Raw genomic sequence first — 14,120 nt, forward strand, 5'->3', positions numbered from 1 at the left:
TCAGACGCGGGACTCGGTCATGTTGCTGGCCTTGTCCGCCTCGCTGTCGCTGTAGTTGCCGCTGTCCCACCCGTCCGACAGGAGCTCCTGGCTGCGGCTGGACGGATAGCGGACGCTCGCGCTCACGCCGTGCACGCTGCGCACGAACGGACGGCTGTCGGAACTGAACCCACCGTGGTCCTCTGGAGGGAAATAAAAACAAGGAAAGGATGAGCAAGTCCTCGGACACTCGCGCTCATGTCATGCACACTGCGCACAAACGGACGGCTGTCGGAACTGAACCCACCGTGGTCCTCTGGAGGGAAGTAAAAAAAGACAAGGATGAGTAAGCCGTGCACTCATGCCATGCACGCTGCGCACAATGGACGGCTGTGAGAACTGAACCCACCGTGGTCCTCTGAAGGGAAATAAAAACAAGGAAAGGATGAGCAAGTCCTCGGACACTCGCGCTCATGTCATGCACACTGCGCACAAACGGACGGCTGTCGGAACTGAACCCACCGTGGTCCTCTGGAGGGAAGTAAAAAAAGACAAGGATGAGTAAGCCGTGCACTCATGCCATGCACGCTGCGCACAATGGACGGCTGTGAGAACTGAACCCACCGTGGTCCTCTGAAGGGAAATAAAAACAAGGAAAGGATGAGTAAGTCCTCGGACACACGCATTTATGCCGTGCACGCTGGGCATAAACGGGCGGCTGTCGGAACTGAACCCACCGTGGTCCTCTAAAGGGAAATAAAAACAAGGAAAGGATGAGAAAGTCCTCGGACACACGCATTTATGCCGTGCATGCTGCGCACAAACGGGCGGCTGTCAGAACTGAACCCACCGTGGTCCTCTGAAGGGAAATAGAAACAAGAAAAGGATGAGTAAGTCCTCGGACACACGTACTCATGCCGTGCACGCTGCGCACGAACGGACGGCTGTCAGAACTAAACCCACCATGGTGCTCTGAAAGGAAATAAAAAAGACAAAGATGAGTGAGTAAGTCCTCGGACACACGCACTCATGCCGTGCACGCTGCGCACAAACGGACGGCTGTCAGAACTGAACCCACCATGGTCCTCTGGAGGGAAATAAAAAGACCCGCAAGGATGAGGAAGTCATGTTTGCTCCATGACTTTCAATTTCTTATAACCTTTAGTAGAGCTGTGTAATATGATACTAAGAGAATAAAACACAGCAATCATTACACAAACATGATATTCAGACATACACCTTTTGGTTTCAGTGAACAACTAGTGACACAACAAGGGAATAAAATGGCTTTGTTGTTTGACTTGATTCATATTGTCCCAGTGAGTTGTCAAATTAAACTATAGCAGGTCCCAACATGAGAAGAGATGCATTTTGTTTCATGAATTATTTTGTGAGATATATAAGTCTACACTGATATCAATATTTATGCAATCTTGCTACAGCTGTTCAACAAGTTTAGCAATGATTCTATATGCAGAAATATTGTATTACTATTGGCAAAGCCAGTCTTACTCACCGGTGTCACTTGTGTCATCATGAGAACTGACGTCACTTCTGGGCAGCAAGTTTAGCAATAATGTATCACTAGTGGGGAGTCTAGTACTGTAGAATCTTTACTCACCAGTATCACTTGTGTCATCGTGCGAGCTGATGTCACTCCTAGGCAGCAGGTTGGGGATGCGGTTGACCCAGTGGTCCGACAGTGAGGAACAGGTTGAGCTGCCGGACGTGCTGGAGAGGGACCCCATCCTGAGGGAGAGAAACAACAGTTAACTAGCAGTTCAACTATATCTGTAGAGAGGTAATTTGTCATTGTTTCTTGGCGTCCTATTATGAGTACTGTAAATGCAGAAATGTTTACGGTGGTTTTATATTCATGGTTTTCTCGGTGACCACTTTACTGCGGACTTAAAACCACTGCAAAATTTTTTTCCATTATAGTATGAGAATGCAGTCTATGGTACTACTGCGAACTTAAAACCACTGTGAACAATCCATTTTCCCGCTACCGCAAAAGTAAATCCCCGCGAAGCTAAATGCATTTACAGCATCCCCCCGTCTAGATGGAAGCCAATTACTGAATTTTTTGAGTTGACGAGATTTTGTGCAAACCTGCTGCTGCGGCTCTGGTAGAACAGGATGTACGCGTCACTGGTCTGGACGTCCTCGTCACTCACGGGCAGGACTTTGGTGTCGTCGAACTTGTACCAACGGCCGTCCACGGGGTTCTTGGAAAAAGCTGCAAGAGAATTGTTTAATTCAGACACAGTGCTTGGAATGCACTACATTTGTACTAACGGCCGTCCACTTGGTTCTTGGAAAAAGCTGAAGGACAATTGTTTAATTCAGACCCTGGTTGTGACAGTTTCTCAGAACAATTCATGACTAATGATGAGGCAAATAGACAACAAGAGGCAGTATTTGGAGACCACACAACACTTGTATCAACGGCCATCCATTGGGTTCTTGGAAATAGCTGCAAGAGGATTGTTTAATTTAGTGGTTACAACAGCCCCATTGCAACCAATCATGACTATTGATGAGGCAAATAGAAAACAACATGCTTCACGCCTGTTAGGAAGCAATCTACCAAAGGAATTGCTCTATGATGGAATGATGGAATCTTAACTTAAGGCTTAAATGAATTCCTTGATGTTGCTTGTTCTGGATGCTAGAGCTCACATCCATAGCATAAATATTTTTGTACATTCATCTGTATGTGGCTCTGAATGGTAATATTTACAGGTTTGAGACAGCAAAACCTACATTATTTTTTCTCAGGACTTAATATTTTGGACAGGCTAAATGGACAGGCATATCTGAGAGGCAACAAATAAAATTGGTGTAGCCTATTGCTAATATACTTCAAAATAACAGCACAGACAGACACAGACCTGTGTAATGTCCCCCCGTCATGTTGCCATGGTGATTGCACACGGCGTACAAGTCGTAGAAGTAGTCCGGGTGGCGGGCCGTGGTCCTGTGCTGATGGCGTCTCCACGGAGACCAGCTGGTCAGGAGGCCGAGCCCCCCGCTGTTGCCGTAGTTACGGCGGGCGACGTGAGGCTTCATGTCCAGGTTGGAGACAGGGAAGTCTACTGATGTGTACAGCTTCATTCTGCGCATCCCAACCTGGAAGAAAAGGTTTTTACGGCAGAATCAAATCAGTTGCAAACAGGAATAAACTTTTACATCACAAGACAAAAGTAGTAGAAAAGACAGGTCGTCATTGAAAATTGAGATGGCTTCACATGAGCAACGGTAATCTACTTAAATGGAAAGCTGTTTTACCTGTTTGAACCTCTTGAGCTGAATAATGAGGACATCAGGCAGGGACCACAGACTCAGCTTCTTCGTGGTGCCATGTTGGATTTTCTTACAGAAGGGGCAGTGCCAGCCGTCCTCTGGGCCAAGCTGGAGTGGGGAGGGAAAATAAACATGATCAGTCCTAATGCCATACCAAATTATTTTCTTGGTTCTCGGAAATCTTCAGGTGAAAATGTGGCAAGCAGACATCCTAAAAGCAAAGAGCAGGGAGGAAGACTTGAGTATGACTACATTTGCTCCAGAACACTGAGTGCACCAAGGGATAAAGTATCATAAACCTGATCCTCAGGCTTTGTTTTCATTATGTTTTCCAGTTAAGTGTATTTTCTTTTCTGAGAAATCACACCATATTAAATTGGTATGGCCAAAAAAACAGAAATGATGTTATACAATAGGTACAGCATGAAGATCATGTTTTATCTCAAAAGGAATGATGTACAGATAGAGGAAAATGAGACAAGATATACGGGAAATGGAGGGTCAATATATGTCAATGAAAATTATGAGCCCACTTCTAGCATTTCATCAGTCTGCCTTGACGTCCAAATTTTTTTTGTGTTGAGCACACTTTCCATTATTATCAAGCTTAAAAATTATTTCTTGACAGTTGAAAATCACTCCAAAAATCACTGCTTGGACATATAATTTTGCAAGTGGGTCTTTGACCAACACCCATGTTCTTCTATCAGGCAATATTCTGTCTAACAACAGCCATGTTGCAGCCCTACCTTTTCCTCCTTGGTGTGCAGTTTGAAGCAGTCTGACAGGGTGACGTTGAGAGGTTTCTGCTGCAGCGTTCTCTGCTGCCTGACACTGTCCAGCTCCTCTACCTTCTCTTCACAGGCATTACCAAACAGGCTGGAGAGGACATAATCAGTGTGAGAGCATGCACATATCAACCTTATTCTAAAAACTAAAAGCACAACAAGTCTGGACTCCAGGCTAAGAAGCTATTGTCAAGATATGATGGATTTTTATGATATTTGGTGGAAATGGGTTGACAAACTGAAGGACAATTTCAATTTTGGGCCTCCTTCCCACATTACATAGCATTACAACAGAACTTATTACATGTTTAGGTCTCGATCTCCGACAAATAGACAATTAATTCTTCGACAAAACATGATGCAGTCAGTATGGAACAGAATAGGAAGGACTGAGGAGTGTGATGAGGAAATGTCAGCATGTTGCTCCATGCTGAACACTCACCATGCCTTCGTCTCCTGTTCCCACTCTAGCACCAGCTTCAAGTGTTCCGTTCCACCAGTACCACAGCTAGACAGGGCCCTAAAACACAAGAGCAGAAATTTGTTTCTATTTGGTCTGCATCTTTGTTGGTATTGACAACATGGAAAGCTCATGTCATTCCATCAGGTCTTTAGAGAATCCCAGGATAGATTTCCCCCTCCTGAAAATTTCTAACTTCCAGTGTGATATAGTCAACAGCTAGCAAGCTGAATAGAATTAAAATCATGTGATGCATTAGCCAGCATCACATATCTATGCTTATTTACCTGCAGAACTCTGGCAGAGACAAGCCTGAATGCCTTTCTCTTTAGAGCACAACCAGCCATTTTAATTCCACATATTCCGTAGCCAAATCGCTCATAGTGTAATTAGTGCATTCAACAAAAAGCGTAATTGGCACCTGAATTTAGGGTAAAGCAAAGTCAGTCTGGTGAATTAAACATACACATGTAATACGTAGGCACTATCTTTCTGTATCATTGATATCTCCCATAGACACTGGATACCATGTCAATTGTTACATTTACAGTATTTTCAGTCCACTCACTTGTCCACAGTAGGCATATACAGACACATGTTGTCGTCTTCCGTCAGGTAGCACTTGCCAGCAAGGCCACCTACCACCCGCATCTGGAATCGCACACTACCCTAAAAACAGAAACATTGACAAAACTCTGAATAGGTGTTTCAAGAGTAATACTGTAAATGCAGAAATGTTTGCGGTAGTTTTATGTTCGTGGTTTTCGCGGTGGTTACTTAACCGCTAACTTAACACCACCGTGAACACTCCATTTTCCCGCTACCGCAAAAGTAAATCCCCTTGAACTAAAATGCATTTACAGTACTCCCGTACAACAGAAACCAAAAACCCAAAACACCCATCCCCTTCCAATTCTAATTAGATCCCTGTGAAAATAAATGACTTCCCAGTACCTGTGGCCTGATGCCCTCCCTCATCATGTCTGCCATGTTGTGCAACAGCACCTTCTGAAGGTCACCGAAGGTCAGGTTCCTTGGGACGTATAGGGCAGAGGGCGGGCCAAACCTGGTCAAGAGAGACAACTTCATCATACTTAGATTTTTTACAGGCAAACTTACACATCCCAATGGGCCAGCTTTATGGTCAAGTGTTTTAAAGTCTATATGTTTCACTTCGTTTCTGCTGCATGCATGCATATATGCATTCTAGATATATCAGATAGACAGACAGACAGATAGATAACTTTATTGAAATTCACAGTGGACCTCCACTGAATTGTATTCAATTTACAGGATTGCAAATTGCCAGACATCTCAACAATTCATTACAATGTTACAAGAAATGACTTTAGTGAATCCAAGTGTTTCTATTCAAAATCTAAACACAATATTACCTCTTCCCTTGCTTGCCAGCACCAGTCTTGTTCACGAACAGCAGTAATAATTTTTCCTGCTCAGAATCCTGGGAGTCTGAGGTGTCTGGGTTGGGAGTGTTGTCTGAAACTGCACAAAATCCCTTTTAACTACAATTTGTACAAAAAGCAGTGGAAAACAAATAGAAACCTTCCATCTACATCTTCAACATGAGAAAAAAACATCAAAAGTTAATATCAATACTTTGTGTCATCTAACACTGAATGAAATATTAAACCTAAAAGAGAGCAGATTTTCAAGGAAACCTTCAAAAACAAACAGAAACCTTCTATCTACATCTTCAACCTGAGAAAAACAAATTAACTATCATTACTTTGAGTGATCTAACACTGAATGAAATATGAAACCTAATAGAAAGCAGATTTCCTAAGAAACCCTTAGGAACAAACAGAAACAAACTAACAGAAACCTTCCATCTACACCTTCAACCTGAGAAAAAAAATCACCTATCATAACTTTGTGTGATTTATCACTGAAATGAAATATTAAACCGATAGCTAAAAGAGAGCAGATTTTCTAAGAAGCCTTCACAAACCATTGGTGCAAGAGAGGTCGATGACCTCCAGCGGCGCCTCGAAGGCGTAGATGCAGTCCCCATCATGCACCACACTCAGCGGCTGGTCGTCCGAGAAGGAGCGGTGGAAACCGTCAAAGTAGATTTCTGTCAGCACGACCTACGGATTCAATAACGACAGGACTTGAAATACTTTTTCCTGCATACTTACACAGGTGAAGGTTACATTGGAAATTATCTGCACCGGACAAATTTTACCTTCACCACTCTGAATTTAGGAAGTATGGATCATACAATCTTTTCAGCAACCATTGCCATTATTTCTTTTATACTTGACTGGTGGTAACAGTTAATGTAGTAGCTAGTGAAAGTCCACATCATGAAATATGTAATGTATAGTGTATATATAAACCTAGTACATGGACCAGTGCAGGTTAGGTGAAGGTAGACATTAGAAATACCTGCACAGCTTTAATTTACCTGCTCTAACCTGCATATGCAGGTGGTATTTCAAGCCCTGAATGATGATGTAAGTAAGGAAAGCAGATAAAAGTAACTCCAAAACCCTATGTAGTCAAGTGATCAACTGGCAAATAATCGAAAATTGACTTTCCCTCTATCTCAATGAACAGAGTGAGCTGAATGGCTGAATCAGCATGATCTAAACTACCAGCTGTCATGCACAGATAAGCAGGCAGAGCTAAATTAGCTGCTCCCTCCATGCCAAACACTACAAATATCAAGACCTGGCTGTAGATCTATTAACGCTAGTTAACCTTTATTCGTTCAGTTACCTTAATTCGTTTTTTCAAAAACAGGGAATCTACGGAGACACGGTAAATGCAACATCAGTAATAACCACAGGAATGCATAACCGAGAGACTTAAGTGTTCAGAATATTCATGAAAAGGCTCCGATGACCACGCATTTGAAAACAGCGAGGTCAAAAACGTACCGTCCCTTATTGTAATAGCCTACCGCTCTATGGGAGGATTGCGTCACCGTGTTGTTCGCCGGAATGGCAGAGATCTATCACATTCGCTTCCAGTTCACAATTATCATGCACAAGACAACTCAATAAAGTTTGTGTTGCTAACCAGTAACTGGACTCAAAGTGTGATCAATTGTCGAAAACCGTCTCTTTGTTGCCACAACCTCCCGCACTTGTGGCGCACACGATCGAACGTCGCCATGTTTTTTCCCAGAAACCTACGGTCGCAACCGCGGGAAAAAGATTGGATGACGACATTAAAAGGTATTTATTAAACTTACCTTTAATAACTCACTAACTCGCCTTTTTCTCTTAGATCATTAAGCAGCCATCTATTAAACAATTTATGCACCACCAAAAATGGAAATGATATTGAACATCGACAAATTAATTGATTTTACTCTGGTCCCCTTTTTTTTAAAATGTGAAAGTCCCAAGCCAGATCATGTAAACTGTTGCAAATACGGCCTTGAAGACGATACCAACTGTCTCAGTACGGGTATGGTACACCGATAACAAGATTTGCACTGCATATTTGTCGACCACAAGTCTGACAGCAATGTTTTATATCATTTATTGTGGAATCTTTCGTTCTTTGATCCAGGGCATTGACAACAGCGGCATATCAGACTTCACACCCCTTCATCTTTAGTGTTGTTGGCCGCCGGAATAGACCTTTGACACAAATATATCGGGTTACATTTTGCCGCGTGGAGGATGCAAAACACTGTACAGATGGTTGTACTGCAAACTGATGATTACCCGCTTGGAAATAGCCACAGCACGCCGTTGAAGTTGCAACGAAAGGTGCATAAGTTTCATGGAACGATCATGGCGCCAAGATCGATTTTACGTCACGGTCTACTGACCCAACAACCTCATTTTTTTTACCAACGCGCTACTGCGTGTGACGGTAAATACTCAGCGGTAGTTGTCGGGATTTTTTTGTTGCCTGAATAAGTTTGTAATCTAGAGCACTCCATTCATGTCAAGAAAGGAACAATAGCTTCAGCATAAAGTAATTAGCAGCGGACAAACATAACGAGTCTCGTCAGAACGAATAAAGGTCACGCCCTCCGAGAGCGCCGTCGTTCTCAACGCAACGCGACGGTGTTTTCAAATTGAGACATTTTCATATTAGCATGGTAGGAGAGAAAATATATCGTGGATGGGATGAATGACAAAGGTAAACAACAATATCACCATGTTGAATACAGAAATTATGCTTTGTTCTTCTGCCAGATTGGAATAAGCTGACTCTTGGTGAAAAACGCAACGAATAAAGGTTAACTAGCGTTACTCTTTTTGAGTCACAGCCAAAAAAAATTAGTTACAGCCAAAAATGAGATAAATAATTTTCTAGAAGTGACAAGCACAGGAACCATCATAAAAACTTGAACGAACATGTCACTAAACGACAGGTAATTCAGTGTCCTCATTTATAAGACAGAACTCGTACATCTGAATTTATTAAAAAATGATTACACAAGAACCTTTCCAATCAAAGGGTGCCAAAAATAATTCTATAAAACTGGGGACACAATGCCACTCTACTCAGTGCACTACAACCTCCACATTTTTGCTGAGCAATGGCATTAACAACAGCAACCTTGGTTTTTAGTGCTGAGCTAGTCAGTGCAATCTGACTGGCTTCACCACAAAAATAACCTGCCCTGCTAAGGCACAACCCACCAATAGGAGGCAAGCGGCATCATCAAAACTACAGCAGACACTCAGTAATTAAGTCATTTATTGAGTTACAGTTACAGTTACATTGGTTTGTGTGGGCCTCTATTGACTGAAGAACCCCTGCACTATCCCAACAACTCTACACCTTTTTGGCACCAGAAGGAAGAAGGTCACTACCACTGGCACGACATCGGAAGCACATGTTTTACGTTATCAGAGGTGCGCAACGAAAATATACGGAGGGAGTAGTCAGTAGTAAGTCAGGCCTGGGCATTAACTTCAACAGGTAAATATCTTTTCCTTTATTGTTTAAATTGAGAAGATTACAAACTTAACGCTCAGTTGGCATGTACACTGAATGGCAATGTAATGTCTATACAGTATACCAGTGCATGAGTCACCTGATGTGTGTACTATGGTACCTTACATGTGTAGCTCTCCCCTCTTGATACTGGCACATTTTTAGCACGTTTTGAGGAAGTGTTGAAGTTCTGACAAAAATATATTAAGAAGCCTCCTATACACAGTTGCAACTTCAAAGGATGTCAAAACTTCCAGACTGGTATTTTGGTCTCTTTGCACTCCAAGGACAACAAAATACCAGTCTGGCAAATGACCAAATGCTTTTGTACAATGCGTCACTCTAACAGGCATTGTATGCAATTGGCTCTCATAGAATTGTATGTAGATGTAAAGGACAATGACTGTTCCTGTAGTTCTGATTAAATTAGGGACTGAACTATATCCCTTCTCTCCAAGCAGAAGTTAGGCTCAAGCTGTTTTTTTGACGTTTTTAGGCGTTTTATCAGGCTAATACTACTAGTATTTTGTACTGTTTTCTTGTTAGTCCGTGAGACATCAAGAAAAAATAGGAAGACCAATAAAAACGCAGTCCTTCCCTGTTTATGACTGTTGCTGGTTAACATGGCACAGCAGACTGTTGTCTGTACTTGAACAATTATTTGAACAATTATTTATGATGTTAGCTGAGAAGCTGACTGAGCAAAGGTACAGAATATAATGTTTATTTAGTCTGAAGATTGTGAGATAAGATAGCACAGACTGAGAGGTTCCCTTGACACCCTACTGGGACAATGAACATGTGATTGTAAACAAGTACATGCTGGTTACCTGGTTTAAGGGAATATCTGCCTTGTCTGCGATGAGTCTTCTCAAGTCTCCAACGCAGCTGTCCTGGTGAAGACTGACTCCTGGGGAAACAATAAGAGAAGTTTAACTAACATGATTTTGTAGTGTCCAAACAATTGTGCCAATGGACAACTGATATCTTAGCTAGTTCATGATGACTGTTGGCTCAATATAGCCACAGCAGAGCATGTGCCAAAGCACTGTTATTCAGCCTGCATGGTTTTGGCATATCAGATGCTGTTTACATGACAAAGAGGGGTCTCAGAGATAGCAAAACATGTTTCATGAATGCACGGTGGAAATTTCCCATGATTGTTATTGTTACTCAAGGACAAATGCCTGTTTACCAGCCTTACTTCAGTTCCAGAAATTTCAATCTGCATACATCATGTGAGCTACTTCACAAGATCACAATGTGTACAACTTCTACAAGACAAAGATGCAACAGACATCAATAGCATATGGCCGGTGGGTGTATATATTATATTTTTGCTACAATATTTTCATACACAGTAATTTCTTTTATGTATGCGGTTGTTTTATTTTTGCTGACCTCTCCAATTTGGAGTCATGATGTGCTTGTCTCCATTATAATACTAGTACATATAAGTGATGTACTATACAGTCAGACTTGTTTCAACTGCAAACTTGAAACACTGCAAAAACCTCTCTTTAGCCTAGATTCATCTAATGCAAAGTTAAATTCCCACAAAAATAAGTGAATTTAGTTGTAATCAAGAAATACAATCTGTGGCGCTATGATTTGTAGGTACCATACTGCACAACTACTGCATACTGCTCTCCATGGTTCACACAGAGGCTCACAATACTTCGTAAAAAGTGAAACTGAAACATGATACATTACTAATGACCCAAGCACACATACAAAACCCTTTTGACAAACAGCACTAAAGAGTACATATCAGATTTGCTCCACTTCCCTCTACATATCCTCTGTTGGGTAATTGGTATACAAAACACACCGGTATCTGTCCCTGATCAAATAGTTTGTGCAGAACTAACAGGAAACCATAGAAAGCAGTGAAAACATACTCTATCCAAGCAGAGGTTAGGCTCCGGCTGTTTTTTAGCGTTTTTTAAGTCATTTTTTTCGGCCTTTCTATTTTGTCATCACTTGAAGTATGCCAGCCAGTTAGGTTTTGACAATATGAGATACTATCTTATAACCCCAAATAGAAAGCCCAATAAAAACGACTAAAAAAGAGTAGAGGAAACAGACCTATTCTGGTGAGCCTGGGTTTTCTCCTGTGGTACACCACCGCTGGGTAGATAGCCCTGGTCTGTCGCTGGGGCAGGGGCAGGGAGATGCAGATGTAGGGGTCGAAGGTGTTGCTCTGGCGGTGGCAGGTGGGGCAGGTGAGCGAGGAACGGTACTGCGCCTGGAACAGGTCGTACATGAAGCTGCTGTTACACCTCTGGTGGTTGGCCTGGGCCTCTGCTGCCAGGTGCTCGTCTGTCTTCTTGTGCCCAAACTGTAGAGGGATAACAGGTAGATTAAAGCGGAGTCAGTTGTGCACAAACTGAGATGAAAGTACAACTGATCACATTAGTAAATCATTTGTTAAGGAATCCATGAAAGTTGACATCACTAAAAATATTCCAGCCAGCTGCAAATAACCTTCTATATGTGTTGTCGACGATTTGGAATTCAGTAATTACATGTACTTTCAAGTTACAATTCAACAATCGTTTGACGTTTGAAGTGGAGATGTTATTCAGTATAAATGCTTGGTATATTCATGTACTTTACCTATCATTACCTGCTGTACGTGGCAGACTGTAATTAAACTACTTGTTGCAGACATGCTTAAATTATGCATATTGTCAGACATATGGCGCCTTCATGAAACGGTTCATGTGATACATGAGGTGTTCCAATGGGCCTTTACATTTAATAGTGTTTTTTTCCTTCAAGATGTTACACAAAGGATATTTTTCCTGAAAAAAGAACTACATGTACAAGGGATAGCCTACTTCATTTGACTTGTGCAACAGATTTTACCTTACTATAATTCACAGGTAATATATGATCCAGCTTCGTAGCCTGAAACCACTACAGATATATTACTGTCAGTAACTATCTACTAATAAAGCTGTCCAGTATTTGCTGGTTGACTTACAATGTAGGCTACACCTTTCAGCAAACCTAATGAAGCATGGAATGACTTGTTTACTTAGAGGGGTTAGACTGCCTTGTCTATCACCAGACTGATACATCCCCTGGGAGTTGTTGTCTCAAACAAGCCATCCTCACAGAAAACAAGCAAATTTTAGGCCCAATCTATACACAGTTTTTGCCGGATATCTGTGGAGATGTCGGGAGGGATCTGGAACGTTGGCCGCGGGACACCCGTGGCGCTTGCAGTCATTAACAGCTATATAGCCTAATGAGCCCGCGTTATATGCTTATGAGCCACTCCATGATCAGTTGGTTTGGAACACATAAAACAGTAGATTCTTCATGTTGTGAACAGTTTAATGCTCTTCATTTGGTGTACTTCATTGTAACAGTAACACAAAATGTTTGGAGCCAGTTAATGTGCAGAAATGTCAGAGAAAGAAGTGTGCATGTATGTCTTAATAATATACATAATATATGTTCATAAATGCACATCCTCTTCTTTCATACTGCCAAGCCTCTAATACTTAAGACTAACGGCAGATATCTGTATCTCTATTTGTATCTATAAAGCCAGTATAACCGCCCTGCGGTGTAACAAACCAGCACATACATGTGTGAATCTTCAGTTGAATGCAAAAGTTATACAAATACACATTGAACTTAGTGCCCTGTTTTCCATGGATCCCCCACCTGAAATTTAGCAGAATATGATGTATACAAAAACCATTCTCGACTTTCACCCCATGTTTAAAAATAAAGCTGACGCTATGACCTCATTTCTGTTTACAGCACACTCTAGATTCAAACAAGCAACCTATCACAGACCCGACTTGACTGAGTCATCTAATGATTGGATCAGGGGTGGAACAGGACACAATAGGCAATACAAACAAACCCTGCCAGGCTATAAATTATTGATGTCTGTAATCAATATGGTACTGTAACTGTAACTGTACTAAACATGATGATTCATGATGAGATCTTATCTTAAAAGGGAAAGAGATCAAAACAGGTAGACTGGGTTTCTTACTGCATGTGATGACTGTGGTCTTTAACCCTGATATAGAACAATGCTTAATTACTGTAAAGAGGGTACATTAGGAAAGAACAAGACCCTAAAACACAAAGTACTTGCTAGATCTCTGGCCACTTCAACATAGATAAAAAGGGCAGAGAAAATGGACAAAGATGTATCAAGCAAGTCAGGTGAATATACAACAGCGCCCCATTGAAAATGTATTTATGTCACTTCTAAAAACAGAGATGTTATTCAGACGTAACGTTGTAACAATGTCTAGATTTGAACTAGAAATAGGCAAATATACCTGGACACCATTTCACACTTAGATTCAACCACTAAATCTATATAAAGCTGAGCATAACCTCGACGTTATCCCCTTATCATTGACCTCACCAGAGTTGCCATGCCTCCTGGGGCCGTTGCTAAGTGACAATGACGAGATAGACATAAATATCATAGAAAGTTCAAGTTTAATGTCTCAGGGGCCGTGTAGCTGGCAGGCTTTCCAAATCTTACAACAAATCAATACAGCCATCTGGGCCCTTAAGTGACATCAATGGAAAGAGGACTGGTCGTTAAATCTCCATACACACTCTTGGAGACCGATTCATGCTAAGTGAATCATGGGTTTGGGTCATTGGTAGCT

At 41.7% G+C, this 14,120-nt stretch overlaps 2 protein-coding genes across 3 annotated transcripts in view; one reads left to right on the forward strand and one right to left on the reverse strand.

The window, feature by feature from the left end:
* Positions 1-14,120, reverse strand: part of LOC118428556 (ubiquitin carboxyl-terminal hydrolase 31-like) — a 16,013-nt gene continuing 1,893 nt past the window's right edge. Inside the window, exons 2-16 of the mRNA XM_035838651.1 lie at positions 11,551-11,803; positions 10,293-10,372; positions 6,503-6,641; positions 5,928-6,030; positions 5,488-5,599; positions 5,102-5,202; positions 4,516-4,593; positions 4,035-4,164; positions 3,271-3,393; positions 2,874-3,111; positions 2,092-2,218; positions 1,601-1,728; positions 892-951; positions 604-612; positions 1-182 (exon numbers count right to left, since the gene is read on the reverse strand). Coding sequence (XP_035694544.1) covers positions 1-182; positions 604-612; positions 892-951; positions 1,601-1,728; positions 2,092-2,218; positions 2,874-3,111; positions 3,271-3,393; positions 4,035-4,164; positions 4,516-4,593; positions 5,102-5,202; positions 5,488-5,599; positions 5,928-6,030; positions 6,503-6,641; positions 10,293-10,372; positions 11,551-11,803 — 1,863 coding nt within the window. The remainder of the gene's footprint in view (positions 183-603; positions 613-891; positions 952-1,600; positions 1,729-2,091; positions 2,219-2,873; positions 3,112-3,270; positions 3,394-4,034; positions 4,165-4,515; positions 4,594-5,101; positions 5,203-5,487; positions 5,600-5,927; positions 6,031-6,502; positions 6,642-10,292; positions 10,373-11,550; positions 11,804-14,120) is intronic.
* LOC118428740 overlaps positions 10,451-14,120 on the forward strand; it is a 25,925-nt gene continuing 22,255 nt past the window's right edge. For both annotated transcript variants that reach the window (XM_035838928.1, XM_035838923.1), the window contains exon 1: positions 10,451-10,778. The gene's annotated coding sequence lies outside the window, so the exon portion shown is untranslated. The remainder of the gene's footprint in view (positions 10,779-14,120) is intronic.

The sequence above is a fragment of the Branchiostoma floridae genome, chromosome 13 (assembly GCF_000003815.2).
Source record: "Branchiostoma floridae strain S238N-H82 chromosome 13, Bfl_VNyyK, whole genome shotgun sequence".
Taxonomy (NCBI): Eukaryota; Metazoa; Chordata; class Leptocardii; order Amphioxiformes; family Branchiostomatidae; genus Branchiostoma; species Branchiostoma floridae.